Source organism: Gavia stellata, chromosome 11, assembly GCF_030936135.1.
Source record: "Gavia stellata isolate bGavSte3 chromosome 11, bGavSte3.hap2, whole genome shotgun sequence".
NCBI classification, from domain to species: Eukaryota; Metazoa; Chordata; class Aves; order Gaviiformes; family Gaviidae; genus Gavia; species Gavia stellata.
In genome coordinates this window covers 6,143,880-6,169,470 of record NC_082604.1, presented here as the reverse complement: position 1 = coordinate 6,169,470, position 25,591 = coordinate 6,143,880, and the positions used below count along the sequence as shown (strand labels likewise).

Sequence of the window (25,591 nt, the reverse complement as noted above, 5' to 3'; positions counted from 1 at the left end):
GAGATCCTTCACAGCCTAGGTTTTCTGTGATTCCCAGACAGCATTGAAGAAGGCATCGCCCAGAGACGCTGCTCTCTGAATTTACAGAACCTCTTTTCCCATCATCTCTGGGCCCAAAGACTCAAAGAGAAAGACCAGAGTGCTCCCCTTCAAGGGAAAGTACAGTCAAATCATAGCAGTAATAGTAAAAAGTAAGGAAGGGAGCAGTGGGGCTTGTGGGCTGCACCTGCAGCCCTCTTATCTGTTTCACCCTCAGCTCTCGCTGCCTATGTGGTGTGTGGTATTGCGTAGGGTACCATTTCCCGTGCGGGGGTCAACCGCGCAACGCTACACTCATCAGCAGTTAGCGATGTGTGCGTTGTGTTCTGCTGCGGCAATTACGAATCATAGCCCGTTAATCTCTGCGATTTGGTGACACTATTTCAAGTGCTGATGTGAGTTATTGTATCCTATCAAATAGAAAGGTATATATGAACTACCAGGGAGGAAACAATTGATGTCAACTCAAAATACTGTTAAGTTCATTTCTAATGAATGTTAGTCATCCAGCCAAGTTTGCTCCAGAGGGAGATGGCAGATTCAGGACAGAACATAATCCCTACTATCAAGTGGTAATTATGAGAGCAAATACCTGTCTGTATTCATTTTGAGCTAGGTGCTGAGTAGGTAGGAAATGCCACTGTGCAGAATGTTGCCTAGGGAATACAGAGAACTGCAGGATCTTGTAATGTCTTTCCTTAGAGGCGATAAAAATGAGAGGTACTCTGTCTGCTTTGACAAATGTGTTCAAAGCAGCATTTCAGGTGTGGATTGTATCTCTGATAAGAGGTGAATAAGCAGGTAGCAGCAGAGGTTCTAAATATGGTTAGTTTGAGGTTTTTCTGCCTGGTGGCACATTCCTACAGAGAACTGAAACCCACTCAGGTTTCTCTGGGGGACAACTTGTCATGCTGGGGCATAGCCTAGGGCTGTTGTCAGGGGTATTTTGGTATGTGCGCTTCTCCTCTCCATTGTTCCCATTCTTTTCCTGCTTGGTACCCCAGGTTATATTTCAAGAAGGATTAAATGTGATGGAGTTTTTTACTGGAGGGTTCTGAAGGTTTATTTTCCCACAGAGACTCTTTTGAGCAGATATAGTGACTACTTCAAGGGGTGGGGGGAACTCCTTTCAAAACTCTTATTTTTGAGGTTCTGTTACAGGACTGGGCTCCTCTATGCTCTCTCTTGGGTTCATGCATAACACAATGTGATACCCATCAGACTGCATAGAGAAGTTTCTGGGTACAAGCAAAAAGTGCTTTCAGCTTTCCTCTCAACAACGCTTTTAACTTTGAGCAAGTCAGAGGCCCTTATTTCTCCACAGATTATTCCAGGCACCTCTCCAGTATGAATAAGAGTAAGTAATTCATATTCTGGGGTGCCAGAAGTACCTAGGGAAAGATTTTTCTATCAAGCCTCTCCTTTGATTTCGGCATTGCTCCCCACTTTTTTCCCTTCTCTTTGATTTGCCACTTTGTCACCAAAAGAAGTCTTTCCCTTCCCAGCCACCTAGGAGGAAATAAGCAGAAGATTATCAGGGGATGGGGTTGGGTATCATTGGTGGAGTCACCATCCCTGGAGGTGTTCAAGGAACATGTGGACGAGGCATTGCAGGACATGGTTTAGTGGGCATGGTGGTGTTGGGTTGATGGTTGGACTTGATGATCTTACAGGTCTTTTCCAACCGTAGTGATTCTGTGATTTTGTAATTCTTTTGCTTTTGGAGTAAAAGAAAGCGCTTGATCGTTCCGTACAGCATGCAGCCATCCAAACCTTTATCTGCTGTGATGCAGCCCAACCGCTGCTTGCCATGAGGTGCATTTCCTCTTTGTCTGACAGGTGAAGGTCTTGAGGGCTCTTCATCAGACATGGCATGGGGGTATAGAGCTGCTACTCCAGTCCAGGAGGGACTGAGTGCAATATGGGCACCCCTCCATCGCTTGCCAGGTGGAAATGAGGGAGCCCAGGAGGCAAGCCCACAGCTTCCCTTGCAGGTTTGTGTACCTGCACCTGAGTATACGAACAATTCTACGCTCAGCCTCCTTTTTTGCCTCCTGCATGTAGAGGGATGAGCAACCACTCATTTTGAGTATTCAACTTCAGTGTTGCATCCACCTCTTCTTAATGCCCTCTTCAGTTGCAGGTTGTGGGGTGACTGACAACCTTGGCTCCTGACAGTGCTAACAAACCCAGCTGCCAAATAAACTAGACCAAAGGAGACAGCGATAATATACTGATTTGTTCATTTGATTTACATTAGAACAGGTTTATAATGACCATAAATGATTTTTTTACAAGAGGTACATAAACAAGTAAAATTGAAATGACTGCTCTGCATGCTACTGCACATTCCTAATGCTGCATTTATAGATGTACAAATGAATTCCTTCACTTCCACTAGCCAATTACTGCCATAAAGTGCCTGTGGCTGCGCAGCATGGCAGTCCCTCCCATAGTGCATGTGTACAGGGAAGCCCATTCCATTCATTTCCATAGAGAGGGGATATTGATGAGAGGTTTGGAGTTACCCAGCTTCCCTATAAATCTTAACCACCTTTTGTCTTTTAAAACAGATGGTACTTAACATTTTTGTGCATTAATAGGAGTCAGACTGTATGTTCTCTCTTGTTTTGGATGCAAGACAAGTGCGAAGGTTTTACATGTAAGTAGTCCATTGAGGTTTCTCTGTGCTAGGGCCCTGCACGCTAGCAGAGCTCCCCGTGCAAATACCACCCATCCCAGAAAAGATTGAGCTCTCTTACTACATAGGTGTTGTTGTGACTTAGTGCCGTATCCTACCTGTCAGAGAACTTGTGCTGTTCCCTTTAGCACATATGGCACCCAAAAACGTTTGGAGCAAACAGGAAAAATAGCACTTTGATTAGGGGAAGCAATTGGGATGTGCAGAAATGTCAGAAGAAAAAGCAAATACCTGAGGAAAGAATCTTCATTTTCTTTCCAGAAACTTGGGGGTGATGAGTGTTTTATGCCCGCAGCATCTCTCTTGGAAAGTATCCATGATTTCATGCACGTGAAAGGCAAAACAGCTGAGATGTGAAGAGACTGGGAGAGAAGCGAAGCCAAAGGTTGACAGCTAGGTTGGATCTGTGCCATGCACAGCAACAGGAGAAGCCTTTCTGCCTGTTTTGCCTGTACAAACATCAGCACTGTCACTATCCCATAGTTGCTGCAATCAAAGCACCCCCTTCAGCTCTGAGCATGAGAACTTCTGTCATCTTTAGTTCTTCTTTTATCCAGCACAATACTGACCAAAGCATCTTACTTGGAGGTTCAGGTGTGCTTCTGGCTGTGTCAGGTGTGTGAGATCAGATGAGAATATTCCAGCTGTGCTGAGTACAAAGCCCTTTGGAGAGAGTTAGGCCCAAATCTCTCCATTCTCTGTCTCTCACAGAATCAGGTCCAGAATTATTAACACATGATAAACATTTATGGATGATGTTTCCATTTCATAGAATCATTTAGGTTGGGAAAAGACCTGTAAGATCGATTCCAACCATAAACCTAACACTGCCAAGTCCACCATCATAGGGATATTTACAACCAAGTCTAGCCCACCCTTCACTTCTACCAGTGAGCCTACTACCTGCCACTGAGCTGGCTGTTGATTTATGCTGACTTGAAAGGAGAGATTTGATACCTCAGCATAGGCCAAGGCAAAAACAAATAAATGAATAACAGTAAATATGGGAACAGGGTAAAATATGAAGACAGCAGTTAAGATTAGACACGTACCAAATGGCTTTAAAATGTTAATTGCATTGTATACTTGGTCAAGCATGAAGTTATCTCTACCTAATCATTCAGTATATTTCAAGGATAATAATATAACAATGTAGCAGGTGGGCCAAAAAGCAAGCTACTGCCTCTCTCAGCCTTCGCAAACAAGGTTTGATGCGTATGTCGCATGGTAATCTCCAGATGCTGAGGCATATGTTGTCATTGGGTAACTTCATTTTTTTAGAGGCAGGTTGGGTGGCTTTATGACTTCTTATAGAAGCTGAGAATTTCTGAATTAAATAGCTGTTTGTAATGAGCCTGTCAAGTACTGTTTCAGGAACCTAGTACTATTTGTTTCCATTGTAGGAAGGATTTGAAAAAATCCAGCGCCACACACACATAAAAATACTAATCTCATCAGACCTTCACTGTAACCTGTATCCCACTGGATGTGAAGCTTCTAGGAGGCTGCATAATTTGGGGAAGGCTATTTCATCTTTCACTGTTCCATGTCTGTTCGCTGACAGCTTTCCCCATTATAACACTGCCTTTGATACTTCCCACTTGTAATTTACTGCACCTCACATCAGCAGAAGCTGTTGTGTACTTGTATCATCACATCTGATTATTTTTTTTCTTTTAAGAACCGTAACATCATTCTACATTTTCTATTTTTGATGCCCATCCTGTTCTTAGTGAGATCAAGCATTCAGTTATGGAACGCCCTAGGTAAATACAGTAAATGATTGATCCTGCTCCAAATATTCCTGGGTTTCACTAATCCAGGAGCCCCGGCATTAGATGAGGACACTATTGTGCTTGGAGATGTACGATCAGAACAAAGACAATCCCTCATCAAATATTGTGAGCTAAGAATCATGAGCTACATGTGAGCTACAAGCTTGAAACCCAGCATATCATTACTTATGCAGTTTGATTTGATTATTTTTTTTTTAATTTGGAGATAAGGTAAATCACCTTTTAGTAAATGCCTGAACTTAGAATGAAATGACATCTAGCTGCATCAGTTTCTGGACTGAAGGATGCAAAGGTGTTGCTGACTCTGAAGGTAATTGCAGGTTTCTTCTGTGACCACCACCCAGATCACTTTAGCCTCTTTATGTGTTCGTTATCTCATCTGAAAAATGGGAATAATAGTTCCCAGGAGTGCTGCCACATTTACTGTTTGTAACATCTGTTAGGACTCTGGAACGGAAGACTTTCTAGAAATGTAAAAAGTTACTTTTTCCATTGATTTTTTTTTTTTTTTTTTTATTTTAATAGAATTAGTGTTGAGACAGTAATGCTTTGATTAAGAACTCCCAGGATCCCTTGTTACCTGCTGTAGGGAGGTCAAAATATTTGGCAGCTACTGAAATGGTTTTCCATCTGCTCAGGTCTCTTCTCTTTAACACATGTATTATAGTGGTGAGTAACTGTATTCATTTCAACTTCTGTCCTCTTGGATCTTTCTTCAGGCCAGACTGAAACACTCCTGCTCACAATGAGTAGTACCATGCTCCATAAAAAGTCTCATTGATTTCAGAAGGGCTTTCACTGATACATTGTACTATTCATTGTTAAGTAAGGGAATAAATATCACAGTCTGGCTCTGTACAGCGAAAGCAACAGAAACTGGAGGGTGGGGAGTGGGAATTACAGACACAAGGAAACCTTTCATTTAAAAAAGATGCAAAGAAAATGTGATTCATCTGAATGTCTTAACTCTAAAGAAAAGCTTTCACTGGCAAATGATAGAATATATTATAGAGGCTGGCATCTGTAGTAAAGCAGAATTTAGAAAGCTCATTCCAAATAAGAATATAAATTACTTGGCTGCTGTATCATAAATTTTACCCAAACACTGGGAATTCAACTGAAGTATGACTTCAACCACTAAAGAATTCCAGGATTTAAAGGATATATGGTGTTTCTGGGAGGGAGGCTGGAGTTTGTTTGGTTTTTGTTCCATTCATTTTTCAGTCATATTTTATAGGCGAATCTTTTCGAAGTTATGTAATACACTAGCAGTACTGCTTCAGAGCTATTGAAAAAGTATTTTTTTTAATTTGGGGGGCTTGAAGGCTAAATAGGGGCACACTAACACCTGAGTCAAAAGTTATTTTATACCTGTACATGTTTGTGTATCTGCTAGTCTATCTGCTGGCTTTCTGTCTCCCTGCTTGTGCTGGGGTATGTTTTTGGGCTACCAGCTGGCACTGCAGAGCAGCAGTATGCTGAACTGGGTGCATTATGCAGCGCTGAAGGTGTGGTTTCCCTCTGTATCTTGCTATCCAAACCAAAGGGAAGCATTTAATGGTGGAACTGGAGGAAAAGCTATCCAGACTAGCTTCACCAATGCTTTGACCTTAAGGTAGTCATTCAGCAGTCTGCAAGGCCAGACACAATTCTCCTTGTACTTACAGAGGTAAGCAGTGTTTTACATCAAGTTGGCAGATGTAGCTACAGTATGGTGCAAAGCAGTAGAAAAGGGCCCCATGGCTGCATATGCAGTGTGCTTTCCATTTCAACAGCCAGACATTTTTAAAAAAGAAAAATGAAACTCTGTGTGCCATGCTGTTTTAGACCAAAATACAGGTCATAGTGGGAAGCTGCAGAAAGCAGCTGTACCTTTTTCTCCCATCCTGATGCCATCCCCACAGTCTTTCACAATGTCCCCTTCTTCCTCCACTCCACACACAAAGACAAAAAATGTTGTCGTTCATGTCTGTGGTTGAGTGCTAATGCTAATCTGTGCCTTCACGCTCTGACAGCTACAACATGTGTGTGATGATGTGTGTTGGGGGCAGGATGGTTTCTCCCTAGTACACACCAAGAAAAGCTGTCCCAGGTACTGACCTTGCTAAAACAAATTGCATTCAGTCATCTCTGTACCAGCTGCTGTAGAGTGCCCTATTAGAAGATACAGTGAAAGACTACTTGGAAATGTTTCTAGGCAAAGTGTAGCTGCTCCCTTGGTTTCGTGGTGCACCGTAGAGAAAACTGATAAGCCGTGCTCCCTGGTCCCGCTACAGCACTGCAGTTGGATTTTCTTTGAGATGCATTTCAAGGTCTTGATTTTAGTGGGAGTTAGATGCTCATTTTATCTGAAAACAAGACAACTTACTTAGACACACCCTTGGAAAAGCATTTGGCTTATGTTTGCAGTTGCCTATTTCCTATTATTTCTACTGTAGAGCAGTGAAGAAAGTAAGTTGATGAAAGTTCAACAATCAAAATCTCATGCATGCTTTATTACTTCCATTGCTGCAGCACCCAGAATCCCCAATTAAAGCAGTCACGTTTGTAATTTGGGGGGGCTTTCCTTTTCAATATGTAAGCAAAAAGATGGTAATGAATTTTTAACAGGCTACCTCTGCCTACTCAGCTTTCACTTACAGCAGACTATCTCATAAAAGGGAAGAGTTAAAGTACCGGTAACTTTCAAATGGGCATGTAAATCAGACTTTTGGTCATGTTTGTGATTTTTCTGTGTTGAAATTTTCCTGGATAGCAGGTAAAGCGGAGAATAATCTTCCAATACAAACCCTGAGCTTAATTGGTCCCTTTATGACTGTAAGCCAAGCTCAACTTCCAGTTATGTCAAATTCAGTCTAGTTACAATTAATTTTTCCCTAGCACAAGCCATTATTGACAATATTGGAGATAAACATCAAATGATCCATATTTTCTCTGTAATTGAAAAAAAACAAAACACCTGAGGGTGCTTAGCTGCTGCAGGTTTCCACCATTTGAACTCGCAGAGGTCCGTAATGCATACTCTTGTTCAGAAAGTCATTTATTTTTTCTCTACTTAGCAGATTAAAGAGCAGAGCTCCATTGTATTTAATCAGAAAGAAATGGGGAAAAGGAATCCAACCATAGTGATTCTGTGAATGTCTTGAGAAAACCCAGGGAGTGAAAAATAAATAAAAATCAGGCTTCTGGTTTTAAGGAAAACCAGCAGTCGATGGGCTTGTGAGGTCTTATGGCTATCACCTCTCTCTCAGGTTACAAATGTACAGGGTAAGGTGTTCAGAAAGGAAAACCTCAGCAGCAGAGCCTCTGCTGTCACACACGCGAGGTGCCAGTGACACACAGTGCATCCAGCCGCATGCCCAGCTTATTCCTCACTGAGGAATTCAGGAGCTGGGCCTTTCAAGTCTCTCTCTTTGGCATTTGTTCAAGATTACTGAGACTTTGAAAAGCAGGATTGTTCTGAAAGGGGGATGGCAGTTCCAAGCAGCCATTTGCAATGGTATTGCACATCCATCGTCTCCCTGTAATACATGACCACGTGTACGCTCACATCACAGACAGTGCTCTTTTCACTAGCTGAGCGGCTGGAATGGATGCCAGAGAATTAGGAGGAACTGGCCAGCCTTCAAGATTTCTTCACAAGGACTTCTTAATCAGCTCCCATGCCTCTATACTCTCATGTCTGTGTGTCTGGTAATTTGCTCTACTTTATGTACACTCTGTTCATCATACAGATTGGCTTTTTACTTTCTGCAGCAATTCCTCTCACTTTGCCAACACCTTGCCATTTGCAGCTTTAATGCCTATTGATAGCACTTCATCAGCAATAGCTGCCAAAGTATATTCCTTTCATAAGATGTTCACCCTCAGTTTTTATAGATAGTTAGAAATTTAGTCACAAACTGATCGAATAGTTCATTTTCATTTGCTTTTCACATGGAATATTCATCAAAATGAATAGATCATCGGAAGATTGAAAACAGAGATGAAGAAGCTTTTCTAGTGTGTATTTGTGCTCCAAGCCGGAGTCAGCTCTACCAAAACCGTTCCTGTGTGCCTAGTCTGGTTTTTAATACCTTCAATGAGAGAGTTTTTACAGCTTCCCAAAGGCAGCTGTCTGCGCAGCCCTAATACTCGTCTTCATCCCAGCACCAACACGCACTCCCTAACTTGATTTTCTTCTACCCTGGGTAATACTTCACTCGCGAGACTCAGCCACAGGAACCTGACAACTGTCTTGTCAGTGAAGCCAAGGCAGAGAAGGCTTCTAATACCTCAGGCTTTTCTGTGTCCTCTTTCACCTTGTCTCATTTATCCATGGGTACATGTTTTTCTTAGTCTCCCTTTCACTGGTGATGAGCCCTTCTTGTGGCCCTTCACACCCCCACCAGTTTCAATGCAAATGGAGGTTTTGCTCATTTGGTTGTCACCGTGTGCCCCGTTCCCACCATCCCGTACCTCTCCTTGTCCTGTCTGGCTAAACAGGGGACGCCTGGCTGAGCTGTGTGTGGCCACCTCTTCTCCTGCCTGCCCATGCTCTGCCATGCTCTGATTCACTGGTTGGAGGCAGTTTGATAAAATTATTTCTGTTTTTCAGATGCTCTGACAGATGCTCAGTTTTAAGCAAAACCTATTACCAAAAAAACATCCTTGTATAACTAGTTAGTAATATAAAGTCCAAAGCAAGCTTCAGGTACTTCTCCCAGTTCACTTTCAAACTCACCTTGGTGTAAGGATTATAATTTATAAGTTAAGCCATTTGCTTCTAATTTTTTTTAAAGGAAACTGGTGGAAAGGTAGGGGGGAAGAAACTGAGCATCAGCCCATGTACAAGGGACTTTTTTCCCTTAAGGGACAATACTACAGTAATCCTTACACAAAGAAGGTTTCTCTCCCTTGGTATTTTACAAGGAAACTATGTTTTTAGAGTTGCATTAGAATTGCACAGACTTGTACGACCACTGTCATTCTACTATAATTTTTTTCATTTGCTATCAACAGTAGAACCAAACTGCCTTTTCATATTCAGTGAGGTGCAACAATTTGTTGTAGAGAAACAGATATGAGATTGTCTCTCCTGCCTTTTCTTCTCCCATGCCATAGTGAGAAATAAATGCTCTGGGTGTTGCTAGCTCTCATCTCACAATATCTTCTGCTTTATGGAATAGCCATGTCAGAATTTACGGTTTCTTACGGCTTGGTGACATATCACAGGAATATCTCTATTTCCTTTGACAACAGCCTGTCTTGATTTGTTTTAAGCTTCGAAGATGTCATTAGCCTGCACTGCTTTCGCATACCAAGTCAGTGATAGAGGGATGTTGTTTAGTGCATATCCCAACACATAACAATTGAAGATGGTTCAGTGAAATGAGTAGTCCTATCTCTTATAATTATTTTGAATGTTTTTAATGTAAATTTGTAACTGGATGGCTACAAATCTGTTGGGCTTCTAGTTTAAGGTTTGATTGCAACCTTACTAAATGGCTGGTAACTTGGTAACTGTTCTGGATACCGGTAAAAGTTGGGTTTCAATTAAATCAAAAATGTCCACTGTTGTCTTTGCTGCCCTTTAATTATCAAGGTATATGTCTTTCCATTATTGATTTGACAGTAGTGCATGAATGCCTCAATCAAGATCATGACCCTATGATGCTTAGCCACTGTAGATCCACAGAAATTATTGTCTGTGTCCCAAAGAGCCTAAACAGGCTAGTAAAGAAAACTGAACGGTTGCAAATGGCCTTCTGAGCTCCTTGTTTTTTATAGGAACTGGTTCATTGCTCAGGGAATACTACTCAGCCAACAGTTGATTAGAAAGACTCTTCCATTCACCTTGCACTGTCTCTGCCAGTCTGGGAAACTATTACCTCTGCTTTGTAACACATCAGTCTTTATGAACTTCGCTTCAGATCTCTAATCTGTCCTTAAATTAGGTATTTTTTCCCCAACAAGCTCAGTATGCAGCCCTTCCTCCATCAGCTGGCTCCAATTATGTGATCCTCACATGCTATCTCTGAATAAATGTTCTTTGAAGTTATAAAGTAGAAAGATGCCCTTGGTAAGCTACTTTGATTCCATTGCTTCAAATAGGAAGAGCACTGTTGAGGTATAAAGGTTAATTTCACCCATCTCAACTCAAGTTAAACAAGAATTTAATGAAGTCCAACAGATGCTGAGTTTACTACTCCTGAAAACTCAGTTTCTCCGAATTCTTTTCCCAGGTAGATGCTCTATGATGTTTTCTTTTCTAGCAAAGGATATATTGCTTGGCCTAGATTTCTGTACGGTCTCAGATACCAGGAATGAGCCTACTGAGCACAATCCAAGATGCTTAGTATGCTCTAAAAAAAGAAAAAAAAATAGAAAAAAAAAAATGTAACGGCTTGATTTAATTCCTGAGTTGGGAGTCCAGCCTTCCTAATGAATACTAGGCACCCTGAGGAATTGACTTATACCTATTGTGTCAAGCTTGTGGCCTGAGCTCATAGTCAAACCCAAAGTCCTGTTTGTCTATGCTGGTTACGTTTTGGCTTTGGCTCAAGTCTGACCCAGGGCCAAGAACAGGATTGCAGAGATGGAGGACTGGGACTCAAACCTTCATCCCCACAGGATAATGAGCCTCGTGGCTTCACGCAGACATGTAGATGTTTGGCATGCATAAATTAAAATACAAAGTCTTAATTAGAAAGAAAAACCCTTCATAATCCCAAATAAACAAATGCATACCCGAATTCCAGATCAGATCTTTTGGAGCACTGCTACAATAGCAAATTGGAGGGTCTCTTAAAACCTATGGTGGCAGTGATATGTGGCTTACGTAGATCATGACACAGTTGACTTTTACAGCAAAAGTCCATCATACCAAGATTGAATCTGCATGCAAAATAAAGTTTGCTAGGCCTAGACATCCACAGGCTGTAGCATAGCAGTCCCCGAGTGCAGGTTCATGTCAGAGATGTTAATTGTCTCCAAACATCAGGCAAGTAATCTGCATTTTGAAGAGTCTCTAAATGGGCATTTACATAATTTATGTTTTACAAAGTCCACTGATGCGTATTTGCATAATAGACCGCAGCAGTGCCAACAGATCCATCGCAGCACACAGTGTCAGCTCTCATGAACTTCCAGCGGGTTTTTCCCTTTATTGGAGCTCTTATGACAGAAAGAAATTGGCAATAAATGATAAATCTCAAAGAGAAGACTGAGTGCCTGTCAAAGCTTCTTTGGCTGGGTGGAATCACACAGAAACCAAGCCACATGCTCAGTCACCTAAGTAGTGCTCTGCATATGTCCATGCTTGTTTCTGTGCACAGAATTGGCAGAGACGGTCCTTTATGTATTCATTCAAGTTCATCCAATTTCTTGATCTGGAGTTTCCCATTGCTCTCCGCTCCCTTGCAGCAACATCCTGCTGCTTTCACGCTCTCCAACTTCTCCCTCCTTAGAAACCTTCTTCCTCCTTACAAACTAATACATTTCTCATCACCACCCTCAGCCCCTCGACACAATCCATTGGAGGGGTGCTGCAGGTGCCCGGAGGAGGGCTTTGGGAACCATGCTGGCTTTGTCACTAGTCTCACCTGGGCAGAGAAGCTTGAGCACATCAGTGTAGAGAGAAACCAGCTGAAAGTTGCAGACCTTTGAGTTCCAATGCAATGTTCATCGCTCTCAAAATGGTGTTTTTATCATTCTCATGATGGAGTTAATAACTCAAGGGGTTTTTAGCCAATGTGTGGGCTATGGGCAGAAGTGTTTTTTCCATATGGCTAAGTGGGAGAACGCTGGGCAATGTAAAGTTTAGCAATGTTGTTACCCTGAAAAAGGGGAAGATTTATAGCCCTCAGTCTCATATGTAGCACAGTGTTAGCAGACTAGCTAAATGCAGTCCTGGTGGGTTTGGTGTAGAAAACTGGAAGGAGCAGTTCACACCCTCCCAGAACAGAATTGGGGAATGGGATCATTGCCAGCTCCGAATAGGAATTTCCTTCCTTTAATTTGCTCCACAGCCTGAGCACTGACTGAGCATAGTCTTCTGCATATGCTAATGGATAGTGCTTCATTCTGTAAGACATTTTATTAGAAAAGTTTATTTTTTACCCCTGGTTGTATATCTCCTTTCTGTTTGTGTTGATTTGGGTATTCATCATCCCGCTGAATGTGATAAGGGTTCATCAGTTTCACTGCATGCTACTAATAAGATAATGCTTTTAAGCCGTTTGGTATTTTCACATGAAACATGTTCTTCTTGCTACAGATATTCAGTAGAGTGATGGCTCTAATCATCCTCTCCGTCAATAACTGTCAGCTGTGATAGAGCTGGGGTTCTGGTTGGCCGGATAAACCTAGCAATGTGAAATAGAGGATGATATGCATGCTGAATAGTTGCCAAACTAGAGCAGGAGAAAAGACTAATTTAAACATCCCATACCAGAGCTGAAGCAAGCCTAATGCTGTGATGTTTTCCTTTACTGCTCTTGATATTAAGTCTAAAATGATTAATCCAGGATAATATCTTGCCAGAGTTTCTTTTGATTTCAGTTCTGACTGAAATGAAATACTGGAAAGATTCAATAAACAAATATTTCCTACTGATTGATCTAAGGACCAGAGCTATCCTTTGGCATTATGACTAATCCTTTTTTGTAATCTAGATTAAGAGAAATCAGATGATATGTGGATTGAAGTGATTTCAATGTTTATTCTATAATTAAGCAATTAATATTATATCCTATTAGAACCTCTTTAAAAGATTTTTTTAGTATAAGGTTCTATCTGTGCTCAAGAAAAGACAGAAATACAGGAAACATTTTAAGTCCTCACTGCCACCACTGGGATTTGGTGACTTCAAAATCTTGCAGCAGGAATCATGTCTGCCCAAATTTCTTAGGGAGCAATGGGAATAACTGGAAGAATTTGACTAGCTTTTAAAGAGTGAGGAATGATGAGAACAGCGCATTTGCAAAGTGGAAAGAATATTTCAGATGCCTTTTAGAGATGTTTGTGATTGTTTTCCTGTGTCTGCCATGCTGGAAGTTGATGCCTAGTTTGTGGTTATTGTACTCAGGGATTTAGTCGGGCTGCTTGAAGTGCATGTGTTGAATACCCTGCCTCTCAAAGGCAGCTGTGAGCTCAAAGGGCTCTGCCCTGAGTCACAGCTCTTTGGTGGGAGGGGAACTCTTCTGCGGTTTATTTTCTCCTGCCCGCTCCTTACAGGTATGACATCTGCTTATAGTAAAATGTGAGAGTATGGCTTCCTAAGCAGACAGCAGTCCACCTTCCTGCCCCTTGCTGGCATTTCCTTCTGGAGGCGTGAAAAGATCTCACTCAGAGGCACGGAGCAGTTTCTATTGGCTCTTCTCTTTTTGCTGACACCCTGTTACTTAATTTGAGTAGTTCTTTCTTATGTATTTTGGGCCAGTTTGCTCTCAGGGTAGACCCAGGTAGTTAGAGCGTGTAACAACGTTGCAGAGCCTGCTTCAGTCTGAGAGCCACCCGTCCCTGCGTACCTTTTCTGGCTGGATAGAGCACGAGAGACCTGGGTTCAAGCACCCCTTCTAAATCAGCCACGGGAAGGATTTGAACCTAGATATCGTCCATCATTGGTGCACATTTTAGCTACTGCCCTAGTTGGCAGATGTCTATCTGCTCTTTTACCGCTTGGTGTGATCCTGCAAGCCGATGCTGACGAGGTCTGGCAGAGGAGAGGAGACCTGCAGGCCACCCTCCACCTCCGTCACAGCGCCCCAAGGGCCGGGAGCTCACAGCTCCCTGGGGTTTGTGTGCATGGTCAGCTGCAGAAATGTAAACGGTGTAGGGCTTTTGGAGATGGAAACTGAAGGATCTGGAGAATTGTTATGCCCCTCGCACTGGACAACAGCTGAACGGGAGCTTTGAGAATCTCAGTGGTGCAAAAATGCTCAACTGGCAGCTAACTCATCACATGGAAGCCTAAAATTTTTTGGGGACTGGTGTTGCTAGGGCACAGGTTGTAACTTACTCAAACGTGACCTTCCTCTCAAGCTATGTGATTTTCTTCTTATGGTATGGAGAAACTGTAAATGGTGCTTATATACGACCTGTGAGTTTTTTCAGCTGAGATGCTGCTTTTCAGTTTTAGGCCTCAAGGCTGAAAGACATATGCCTAACTTCAAGCAGGTGGTTAACAGTATTTATTTTGGTGGTACAATCTCTGTTTAAAGTTAAGCAGATGAAGTTCAAATCCTTGCTGTAAGTTGAACTTAGATTGCTGCTAGCATAAGATCATATCCAGTCTTTTTGCGAAACGGAGCTTTGTTCAGAGCTGCAGAGCTAAATTAAAACCCTGGTTACAAATGTCAATTGCAAATACAATTAGCAGTTTATGAAAAGGCTGGATATTTGTAACATGTACATTTTCAAGCAAGAAAAGGTGCAGTTTCCCCTTAAGGGAAAGAGCGCCAACAACATATGCTCTTTTTCTTCTTGAGAAATTAAGGAGTGTCTGGGGGAGAGGAGTTGGGATGGCTTTAAATGTTTTTGTACTCCCTTCTAAAATAAGTTTATAGTTTCCCCATATACAATTTAATTAAGCCTTCGATTTGACCTTTGTATTGAGCAATAAAAATTAACTGGGAAAGATGTGGGTAGAATGAGAGCACAAACAAAGCATGCCCCACGTCAGCCAGTGTGAGAACTGTTTCTGTAACCAAAACTAATGAGATCATCAGGACAAAAGCAACAGCCAAAGCATTTTCAATTATTACTAATATTTTTCTTCCTTGAGCCAGTTTATATTTTTCTTAATTACAGCTTTGAGCTGTGGCGTGATATTTAGCAGATGCCTTCGGCACTTGGCGTGCTGATCACTTGCACACTCCAGACTGGCAGGGGCACCTAATCTTTGAAGTCTAAAGCACACATTCATCTTTAACCATAAAGGTCAATCCTGCATTCCTCGCATCCCCCCAAACTCCCATTAAGTTTAATAGGAGTTTTGAGCATGTGAGGCATGTGGTATCAGGATCGCTCTCAGTCTTTCTGGATATTACCAGTGAGGCATGTACAGAATTTCTAAACTTAACTAATTAGTTGCACCATACAGTGGTGGCAGAAGGCTGTCACAGAGTTTTTTAGTTGTTTCTTTCATTACAAGAAAGTTACAACAAAAGTTCAACAAATTTACTGGGAACATCATGTTTTACAGATACTTCCATGCTGTGTTTCAGGATATCATGTCAGCTGTGCTGCAGTATGTACGAGGTATCTGGCAAACCAAACAAGCTTAAACATGCAACCACAAACATGTGCCTAGGACTAGACTAAAAACAGATGTTTCCAGGAAATGTGAAACATGTTTGGCATGTTTTAAGCTTATACTTTCAGCTTGTCTGCATTTGAATACATCCGTATTAATATAAACAAAATGACAAAACCTTTTCTTGCAAATGACTGATTGATTAATGGAACTGTTGCTGAATCACACAAGTTTTGTTAGGTTAGGTTATTTCTTCCCAAGGAAAAGATGGATTGCTCTATCTTGACATTTACCATGCCAGGAGCTGAGGCAGTTATACGTGTGGGTTTACTTTTTAGCCCCCAGAACTAATACAATTTTACTGTGGCTCATGAAAATCATGCAGAGTTTGCTATGGCAGCTGTATATCAAAAGCCAAACAAATACAATGACAGGTCTCCTTACAGCATTATGGCTGAGATAATGTCCTATTCTCTCTCTCGCACGCGCATTCAAATGTATATCGACAAAAGATTGTTTGGGAATGGGGGAAAGAGTGGCCATTTCATGTTAAGTGTGGCTTCCAGGCACCTGGTATCTCAAATTGTCTCACAGTTGTTCCTGATTTTCCCTTATTGCATTTGCCTTTTTTTTATAACAGTAGCTCCTGAAAGTTCCAGCCAATGTTATATCTTGAGGAGAGTGGGTATGGTTCTTCTCAGCCTGATGAATTTACATCCAGAATGCACAAAGTGTGTAGGAAATAGAGTAATTCTCTCGCTGGCCTACAGGGAGAAGTGATCTGCCAAAGATCACACAGAGCTTAATGCAGAATTAAAAATTGGACACAGATAATCCTAGTCCCAGTTTATGACTATCCCCCCAAGGCTACTTCTCTTCAGTCACACACTCCTTGAAAAGAGAAATGGAAAGATCACAGAATGAAAATGGAACACATCAGTTAACCTTCATAATCTTGTCCTGTGAGTCTTCTGGAGAGGCTGGCCTAAGCCTAATGCAACCTAGTAGTTAAGTGAGGAGAGTGATCTATTCAGTTGTAACTCCTGTAGTTCTTCCCTTTTCTAGTTAAAGATTTTTTCCTCCTGAGGCCAGGTTTCCATAAGAAGGCGTGTGGGGAAAAGGCTTATGTGGACACCATATTCTCAGGGTGAAATAGGAAGGGGTAGAACAGTACGCACATGGGATGCTGCAGAGCTGTTAATTACTACCTTCCTCTGGCTCCGAAAGGGATATCTTACACCTGCCTTTTACTGACCAGTATTATATAGCGGACAATAACAGACTCCAGAATTTGGAGAATTGCATCACGAGTTCATCACACTTTGCGAGTTCTCACATTCCCATTTCCACAGCATTCCTGTTTCCATTTGTCTGCTGCAGCTGTAACTGGAAATAATTAGTGCTGGTCTTAATGTCAGGATAATAGATTATTTGGAAATTGTTGGTACGTTTTATGGTGACAGCATTGTTTTGCAATTTCAGAGCTCCTTCCTTTGAATATGTAAAAGTAATTTCAGCTTTTGCTACCAGAGGTGATAAAAAGCTAATAATAACACTGCAGCATCTACTGTAATTTAAGAGCCTGTTCCACCAAGTTGCACATAGCTTTAATTTTCTTATGAAGCTGTCAGCCAAAACCAAGCCTGTGATCGAAGTGAAATTTATCAAGCAACTAGGCTACAACGTGCAGAGTAAATGCAGGTACTGACCAGTTCGCTTTAGACTTGCATTATGAGTATCATTAAAACCATGATGAGGCATTCAAGACCAAGGCATTAATTTGCTATCTTAGATGCTGACATTCTGTCTTTTCAAAGCACAGTGTTTGCACGGAAGTCTAGGAAGAAATGGACAGGTCTGACTTAATGTAATTAATGTGGGAAAGCAGGAATAAACAATTTCCCCTTCTTTTCTCTCCCCCAACTTTCTCCCCAAATAGCTGGGTTGAAAGTTCTCCCTAGCAGCTTATGGTGTAAAACTGATGGAAACGTGTTCAAAAATCTCCACTTTGTTGTGGGCATGGTGGATTGATGAGCATCGATTCTCTGCTGTCAGTGCCCCACTCCATTAGAAACTAGGCTGCTATAATTAACATTTACAGGACTAGTCTGGCAAATCTCTCTGCTTTGTTTTTATTTAGAAATCCCTCACAGGGGTTGTACGCATGTCTGGTGTGATGATCCGTAGCCTTAGATGTATGCAGGCACCATGGCTGTTGGTCAATTGTAAGTGTACTGCCTGAGTAACAGGGGTCCTGATGCACAAGCACATTGCTTCCCCAAGCACTAGCGCCTTAGTGTTTGCACTGCCGTGCAAAGCAGAGTCTGCCAGTGGCTCTCTCTGCTCAGCCATGAGAGGTGAAGGGCAACAAGGGCTGGATCTGAAAGGTGCTGGGGCAGCTCAAACACAGGCTTCCCCAAGACTAATCCAGCTTCCCCCAACATGAGATCTGCCCATTCGAGTGCCCTTCCCTTCCTGCCTTTTTCCTTCATGCTAGAAATACTTTGTCTTCCTCTCTGTCAGTAGCAGCAGGAGCCTGTCTAGGCAGTCTTTGCATTTACCCTTCAGCTCAGTGGAGACAGTGCTGAGTGTGATTCAGACAGGAGATGAGGAGGGTTCAGTAGCACTAGCAAATCTTTGCAAGGAGACTCCCTATCACACGTTATCATTTGCAGTCACAGAGAAAGGACTGAGCTCAAGTCAGGTCAAGAGAAAGACAAAAATGTAAAGGGGATTCTGTTAAGTAGATGAGCTTGTTCATCCTGTGGCAGGACAATAAGAAACCTCAACAGACATTGAAGTAGACCTTGCTGATGCCATTCATTAGAGAGCAATAGCATGCAAGTACACCGATAAATATTTACACCTTTGATAATCCCTACCAGCAGCAAACTACAAATCATTTAGGCTAGGGAGAGTGAACTAACAGCTGGGGTGCCAATAGAGTTTGAACTTGTGTCAGATAACCTGGTAATAACCTAAAAAAATAATAATCGCATTGTTTTTCCCCTGTATCGTTACTGGCTATGTCTGACATTCTGGACACGAGCTGGCAATGTGCGCTCGCAGCCCAGAAAGCCATCCGTATCCTGGGCTGCATAACAAGAAGCGTGACCAGCAGGTCAAGGGAGGGGATTCTGCCCCTCTGCTCCGTGCTGGTGAGACTCCCCCTGGAGTCCTGTGTCCAGCTCTGGAGTCCTCTGTACAGAAAAGACATGGAACTGTTGGAGCAGGTCCAGAGGAGGGCCACAAAAATGATCAGAGGGACAGAACACCTCTCCTATGGGGAATGGCTGAGAGAGTTGGGGTTGTTCATCCTGGAGAAGAGAAGGCTCCAGAGAGACCTTATAGCGGCCTTTCAATACTTAAAGAGGGCTTATAAGAAAGATGGAGACAGACTTTTTAGTAGCGACAGGACAAGGGATAATGGTTTTAAACTAAAAGAGGGTGGATTCAGACTAGATATAAGGAAGAAATTTTTTACGATGAGGGTGCTGAAACGCTGGAACAGGTTGCCCAGTGAGGTAGTAGATGCCCCATCTCTGGAGACATCCAAGGTCAGGTTGGACAGGGCTCTGAGCAACCTGGTCTAGTTGAAGATGTCCATGCTCATTGCAGGAGCTTGACTAGATGACCTTTAAAGGTCCCTTCCAACCCAAACCAGTCTACGTTTCAATGTGTGACTTGCCAAATGCATTTGAAAGGCATGCTCAGCCCTCGCTACAGGGGAGGTTTCCTGTTCCTAAATTAGATGACAGTGACAGTTTTGACTCTGCCTTTTATCCTAGCTAGTCTCTCTGAGGAATAGTATTGATCCATATAAGTATTTATGAGAAGTTCAGTGCCATCTGAGCGGCACATGCGTTACTGGGTAGCAATCTACAGTTAGATCTTTGAGGTGAAGATAATCCTAAATGCTCTAAACATCGAGGTCAAGTAATTTTCATTATGTGCTTTGTTTATGTTGTCAAGATGTGAATTTAACAGCAGTTAACACGGCTGAAAGTTCAGCTAAGGAAGCGGACTCAATCCCCTGGACTAACTGAGCTGTTCTCTGCACTCACAGTAATCACGGGGCCTAGAGGGACTCTGAGCCATCTTCACTGACCCCGACAGACCTCATCCTCGGCAAGAGTCCTGAAAGGCTGTTCACAAAGGCTGCTTTGGCAGTCAGCTGCCTTTGCTAAGTACCCTTTTTGGCAGGATTTGAATATTCACACTGGGAGCCTGGCTAAGGGAACAGCACAGTAGCTACTACAGTGGCTGTATCACCATCATGATGCAGTGATAAATAAACAGTGTAGAATAGTATTCAGATGCCAGTGTCCAAAAGGCCATCACATGTGTCAGCCTGAGGTTAGCTGAAGTCTTTAAAGATTTTAACCACTCCATTTCTGGAGAGAGGGATTGATGATGGGAAGAAAGTTTCTAGCGATGGAGAAAGCTTTTAATTGGGAACCATAAAGCCTTAAGACACAGAAGGTAAATACTAGAGCAAACCAAAGTCGTGGGGTTTGTTTGTTTGGTTTTATGAAGTCATGATCTGGGGGCTTGATTCATGGGTATTGAACGTCTGGGGTTTGCTTTGTTGAGACTAGAGTTTCATTTCTGTGCTAGTCTTCCCACTGACACTTTTTTTTTTAGCATACTCACTACTTTTTTGCCTTTTGAATGTCAGCAGTAGACTGAACATAACCATCTCTGACTCTGAGAAAAAGATTTAAGAGGAAAAACTCATTTAACTAGGAGTCTCTCAGCCAAAACCCTGGCGTGAGTAAGCAACAGGAACTCTGAGGAAACTGAAATAAAACATGAAATCTTTACACTGCTGAAATTTGTGCCTTAAAAACTAAATACAGGATTGAAAAAGATCTTGAACTGAATTAGGACTGAGGCTATTTTTATTTATTTTTAAGAAGAAAGAAAACAGAGCATTTTAAATAAAATTCCAGTTTTGCACAATTAAATCCCAAATTAGAATTGGCCATGAATAGCACCAGAAGATACTCTGCTGTAAAAGACAGAGAGAGAATTCAGAATGTAGTCCTTCCCATGGAAAGGATAAAGGCAGAATTTTCTAATGTATTATTTAACGCTTGTTATGTAGTGCATTAAGCAGTCACTGAGAGGAAAGCTTTTAAAAACCAACAGCCTCTCTGATAGCATTAAATCTTACCTTAGATTTTTGGTTAAGTCAATATTAAGAAAATAAACGAATTAATACATTTCAGGCTGCCCGATTTATAGAGGCCAATCAAGTTACAATGCTGGACATGGCCAACTGAAAGAGGGGAATAGATTTACCTGAGTGAGGTCTTAATTTAATCAGCTGGCCCCAGAGAGCTGAAGTCAGCAGGCTGGGATGATATAAGAGGCAGCAGAGAAATAGTGCCTTTACCGCAGTCGAAAAGGAGAATGACAGTGATGGAAAGGAGTCTAGGCAGTGTCAGAACACACCTATTTCCATGATTTATTCTTAATTTACTTTAATGACAGTCTGAAGGTTGTCCATTTTTCTTTAAGTGTCCTCAGAATACTGATATTTTCTAAACATTTAGAGCATGCTTTTTCTCGCCCTCCTTTCGGTTAGCTCCATTGCAAGTTGGAATTGAAGAGGAGCTATGTCTGCATTTTGCCATGATGAATTTTGAGCGCAGTGGCAGACTACCCTTTTCACACTGTATACCTTACCAGCCAGTGTTCTTTCTCTGCTGTCACCCTTGAGTCAGCTCTAGGAATCACAGATTCCTCTGGGATTAATGTTGATATTATGATAAAATGGAGAAATTCATTGCATTTCTTTTACAGTTTATACTGGCAAAAGAACAGTGTGTGCTTTCCCAATACAATAGCTCATTTTTATTATCAAGTGAGTTTATTGATGGTTGTTCAGAACTACTGACATGCAGACAATGATCTCAGATTGCATTTACATTTCTGGAATACTTTCCATCTTCCTAGTTTCTGCCAGGAACTTGCTTCTGTGATTCAGAGTTTTTATTTTAAGATTGGACTGTTATGTAATCTGCATTACAAATCTATGCCTTTTTCTTTCTTGTGTATGTGCACTGCATTCATTAGTATCACAAATCCTTTGAGCTTGGACCTGAACAATTATTGTTACTTCATAAATTCTTCCAGGTAGGAATTTGGTTTTTGCCAAGCATTTGGGTATGCTTTTACAGATTGACTGTAAAATCATCATCCATGATCAGATGAAACAGTGATTTATTTTTTTTTCCCACTATGCCAGTGGGAGGGTTCAAGGGCAGTATGATCTCAGCAATACTTGCAAATAGCTTGGAAATGTCAAGATAACTGGAGACCCTTATCAGTCATTTTCTCATTTTAAAAAAATCCATGTTTTTGCAATAAAGGACTACTACTTTCTTATTAATCTAGTCCTTTATGTAAAAGATGCCCTGAATTGCCCCAAAATGCATTTTGAGGGAGAAAAAAACCCTGGTGATATTGTTGCATACTTTAAAAACAAAAAATCCTTGTACTTGCTAGGAAAAACAACAGAACAAAACATGAAGCATTTTCTCTTTGTAGCCGCTTTTTGCCCATGTTGATGAACAAGGCGTATGAGACACCTATGTATTTCCTCATGTCAGCAATCTTTCTTGCCAGGTTGTCTTACCATATCAAGGGTTGTGTGTTGCTTTAAAGTTAAGCATAGTGGCAAAGCAAAAAGAAGCTGGGAACTTGACTGTTACATTAAGTCAGTATGTTCTCTGGTATCCTCCTGCAGCAACTCAGCAACTTGATGGGTGTTTCACTGGGGCATGTTACAAAAGCAGCATGTGTTAAAGCATGAGCCAGTTCCCATCCCAGGTGAAACTGAAGGTGCTTTTTCTGACAGAAAACCAGGTTCTGAGACCAGCCACTGCAGTGCCGAATACCTATCATTCTGCTCAGGCTGTGTCTACAAGTAGACAAGCAGAGCAGGCCAGTCAGAGAAGACTTGTTGAGCAAGTGGGTGCTGAGGACCCAGTGGCCACACTGGGCCCAACTAAAACATTAATACAAGTGCCCCATTGCTCTCCATACATAGTTCAGTTATTCAGACTAGTGTACAACATCTTCCCACAACAGACAGAATTTAAAGCCACTATTTAAAAGATGTGTGATTAATCTTACATTTACTTTCATGTTTTCAGATATACTCAAGGACAAGAAAACCCATCCAGAAAACAGAAACGAACCAAAACCAACTGTGAAAAAGATTGACACCACAACTACCACAAGCATTGTCAAGTCATCCTCTAAACACAGCGTAACTGGAAACGGGAGCAATCCAGCCCCGAGTTCCTCACTTGTTATTTTAACAGCACTAGCAGTTCTGTGGCATTGTCCGCTGTAGCTGTATTGCCTTGCAGCCACTGCGCAAGCGTTTCACTGTTGTTTATACCTACAGCCTTACCCAACAGAAAACAAAGTTAAATGGCTCTCTAGTTTATGTGATATGTTAGAATAAATATGAAATGATGTGCTGGAGTTGGCAGATACCAAGTGTCATCACTTATAATGTCTGAAGATAGCCTTTGATAAAGCCGGCCCAAGATACAGAGAGAATGATGACAAGGGTCTGAGTAGCTTAAGTCATGGGGTAGAAATAATTGAAAATACAGAAATTGTGTATGTGTGTGTTATTGTTTTTCTCAACTTTTTTCACTGGAATCTGACTGGCTGGTTATGTTTGTTTAGTTTTTCTCATAAATTATACGAATGGTCAGTCTTCAAATTCAAGCCAATACATACTTTATTTTTCTAGTGAAGAGCTAACAAGCTATGTCTACAGTTGTAAACCATGTTAAAATGAAGTACTCTCTACCAGCTTGATGAAATTCCTAAGTGGTCAAGAAGATCAAAGCATGCTTGAAGCTTCTTTTCACTCTTACTGTTTAGATTGTAGGAAGCAACATAAAAGCATATGGTGTGTCTAATATATCAGTATAGTTGCCTTAACTATGGAAAAAATTAGAAACACTTTGTTTACTGAGGTATATAGATAGTGAGTTTCCCTGCCCCACAAAATGCCATTACCAGATGCTTAAGCATATGCTCAAGGCTTATTGGATGAATGTCCAGCAACAGGAAACATAAATAAACATAATAATGTTTTATCCAGTTGAATGCAGCTCTGTACAGAGAAGAAAAGATAATTCAGTTCAAACTTGCTTTGCCTATGTGATGTTAAAGAGAAACCAACTTAAATTTTCCATAAACATATAAATTATTGGGAACTCCCATTAGACACTAACTAGATTTTGTGCATTGTGGATCTCTGAAATCAACTCTGCTTCATAAACTGTGTATTATTTAATTACATTTAATGTTTAAAACTTTGTATCATGGTAGGTGTAAATGTAAAACAATCTGCAATCTAGAACATTCTCTGTTATGCCTCATCTTGATTGCTCCCCTAGAAAATGTCAAAATGTACATTATATTACAAGGCTATTATTTTTAATCAGTGATACACTGATACGTTTTAACTTTCCAGATGAAAAAGTACTATAATAACTTCTAATGGGTTAAGAGTTAATGCGTGTTTTCCAACAACTGTTTACAGTGCCATTGAATATATATACAAACACAACTGTATGAATACAGTGATTAATATGATAAATATATGAAACATTAGAATTGTTATATTTACACATTTCATAACTATTACAACAGTTTAATGGCCATTTTCGTGTTGTAGACTATTGTTATGTACAGTTTTATAAGATTTAATGTAAAACATTTGCCTTTGTTTTTTTTTTAAAACATCTCTTTGATACTTAAACAGCCACTGACATAACTCAAAAGAAGAACCCTGTATCTTACTAATCAACTTCTGGCATTTTATTGGCAACTTTGATTATAAAAGACAGCCTGACTCAAAGGAGGTGCCATGTGCCGGTATTACTACTGGATATCAACATACAGAAAGTGGCAATAATAGAGAACAAGCATACAGTAAGTGAACGAAGACTGACTACACTTGTATGTTTTCAGATAGTATTAGTGAACATGTCTAATTATGTTTGCAAAGGTGGGGCTTGAGTTTTGTTTTTAATTTGGGCTCTTAGATCATATTTCCAGACATAAAGGTTTAATCAGAACCATCGACACACCCGGCTGCAAAGGAGGTGTCTCTAAAGTGGCAGCAGCTAAGTTTTTTAAGAGAGAATTCGATTTTAATGTTGAAACGAGGCAATAAAATGGAAAAGATACTTATACTAAAATGAAATATTTTATATTTGAATTCTGATTTTTTCAAAATTATAAGGATAGTAATACCACTAAGTAGTGCTTTCCAATCGTATCAGTGAAAATTAGTTTTCCCAAAAGTACTAAAATGGCTGTCCTATGTTTTCCAGCATTTGTGAGCTGCACCAGTCTATTGAACCATAATTAAAAATGCTGCTTCTGGTATTCATTTTCAGTGCTCTTTGGAAAAGTGCGCTTTTACGTGAGGAGGTGTGCAAGTCATGTCATTTGTACAGTAAAAGGACACTGTCATTCCTTGCAGTCTTAAAGGACCAGTTGTGATGGCTGCTGTTAGACAGGTTGGTCTCTGTGCACCCACAGAAAATGTACTTCACGTGTTAACACTTAACCATCAGCTCCTCAGGTAATCCCAATCACCGTGGCTTCACTGAGCACTTCATGTCTGTTGCTTGTGAATCTGACCCCTAATTTAGTGTTCTCACACTTAAGATGCTCAGTCATCATTCAGGCAAATGCATCTGTATTTGCACACTTAAGTCTCCACCAGGATTCCTATGGATCGAGCTAGGGTTTCAGGGCTGGGCTCTTGACGCT

At 41.2% G+C, this 25,591-nt stretch overlaps 1 protein-coding gene across 1 annotated transcript in view; it reads left to right on the top strand.

Moving 5' to 3' along the window:
* The window catches only part of LOC104259710 (glypican-5-like), a 391,297-nt gene extending 366,032 nt beyond the window's left edge, over positions 1-25,265 (top strand). Inside the window, exon 9 of the mRNA XM_059822578.1 lies at positions 22,936-25,265. Within this exon, the coding sequence (XP_059678561.1) occupies positions 22,936-23,138 (203 nt within the window). The 3' untranslated portion in view covers positions 23,139-25,265. The remainder of the gene's footprint in view (positions 1-22,935) is intronic.
* The last annotated feature ends 326 nt before the right edge of the window (positions 25,266-25,591 follow it).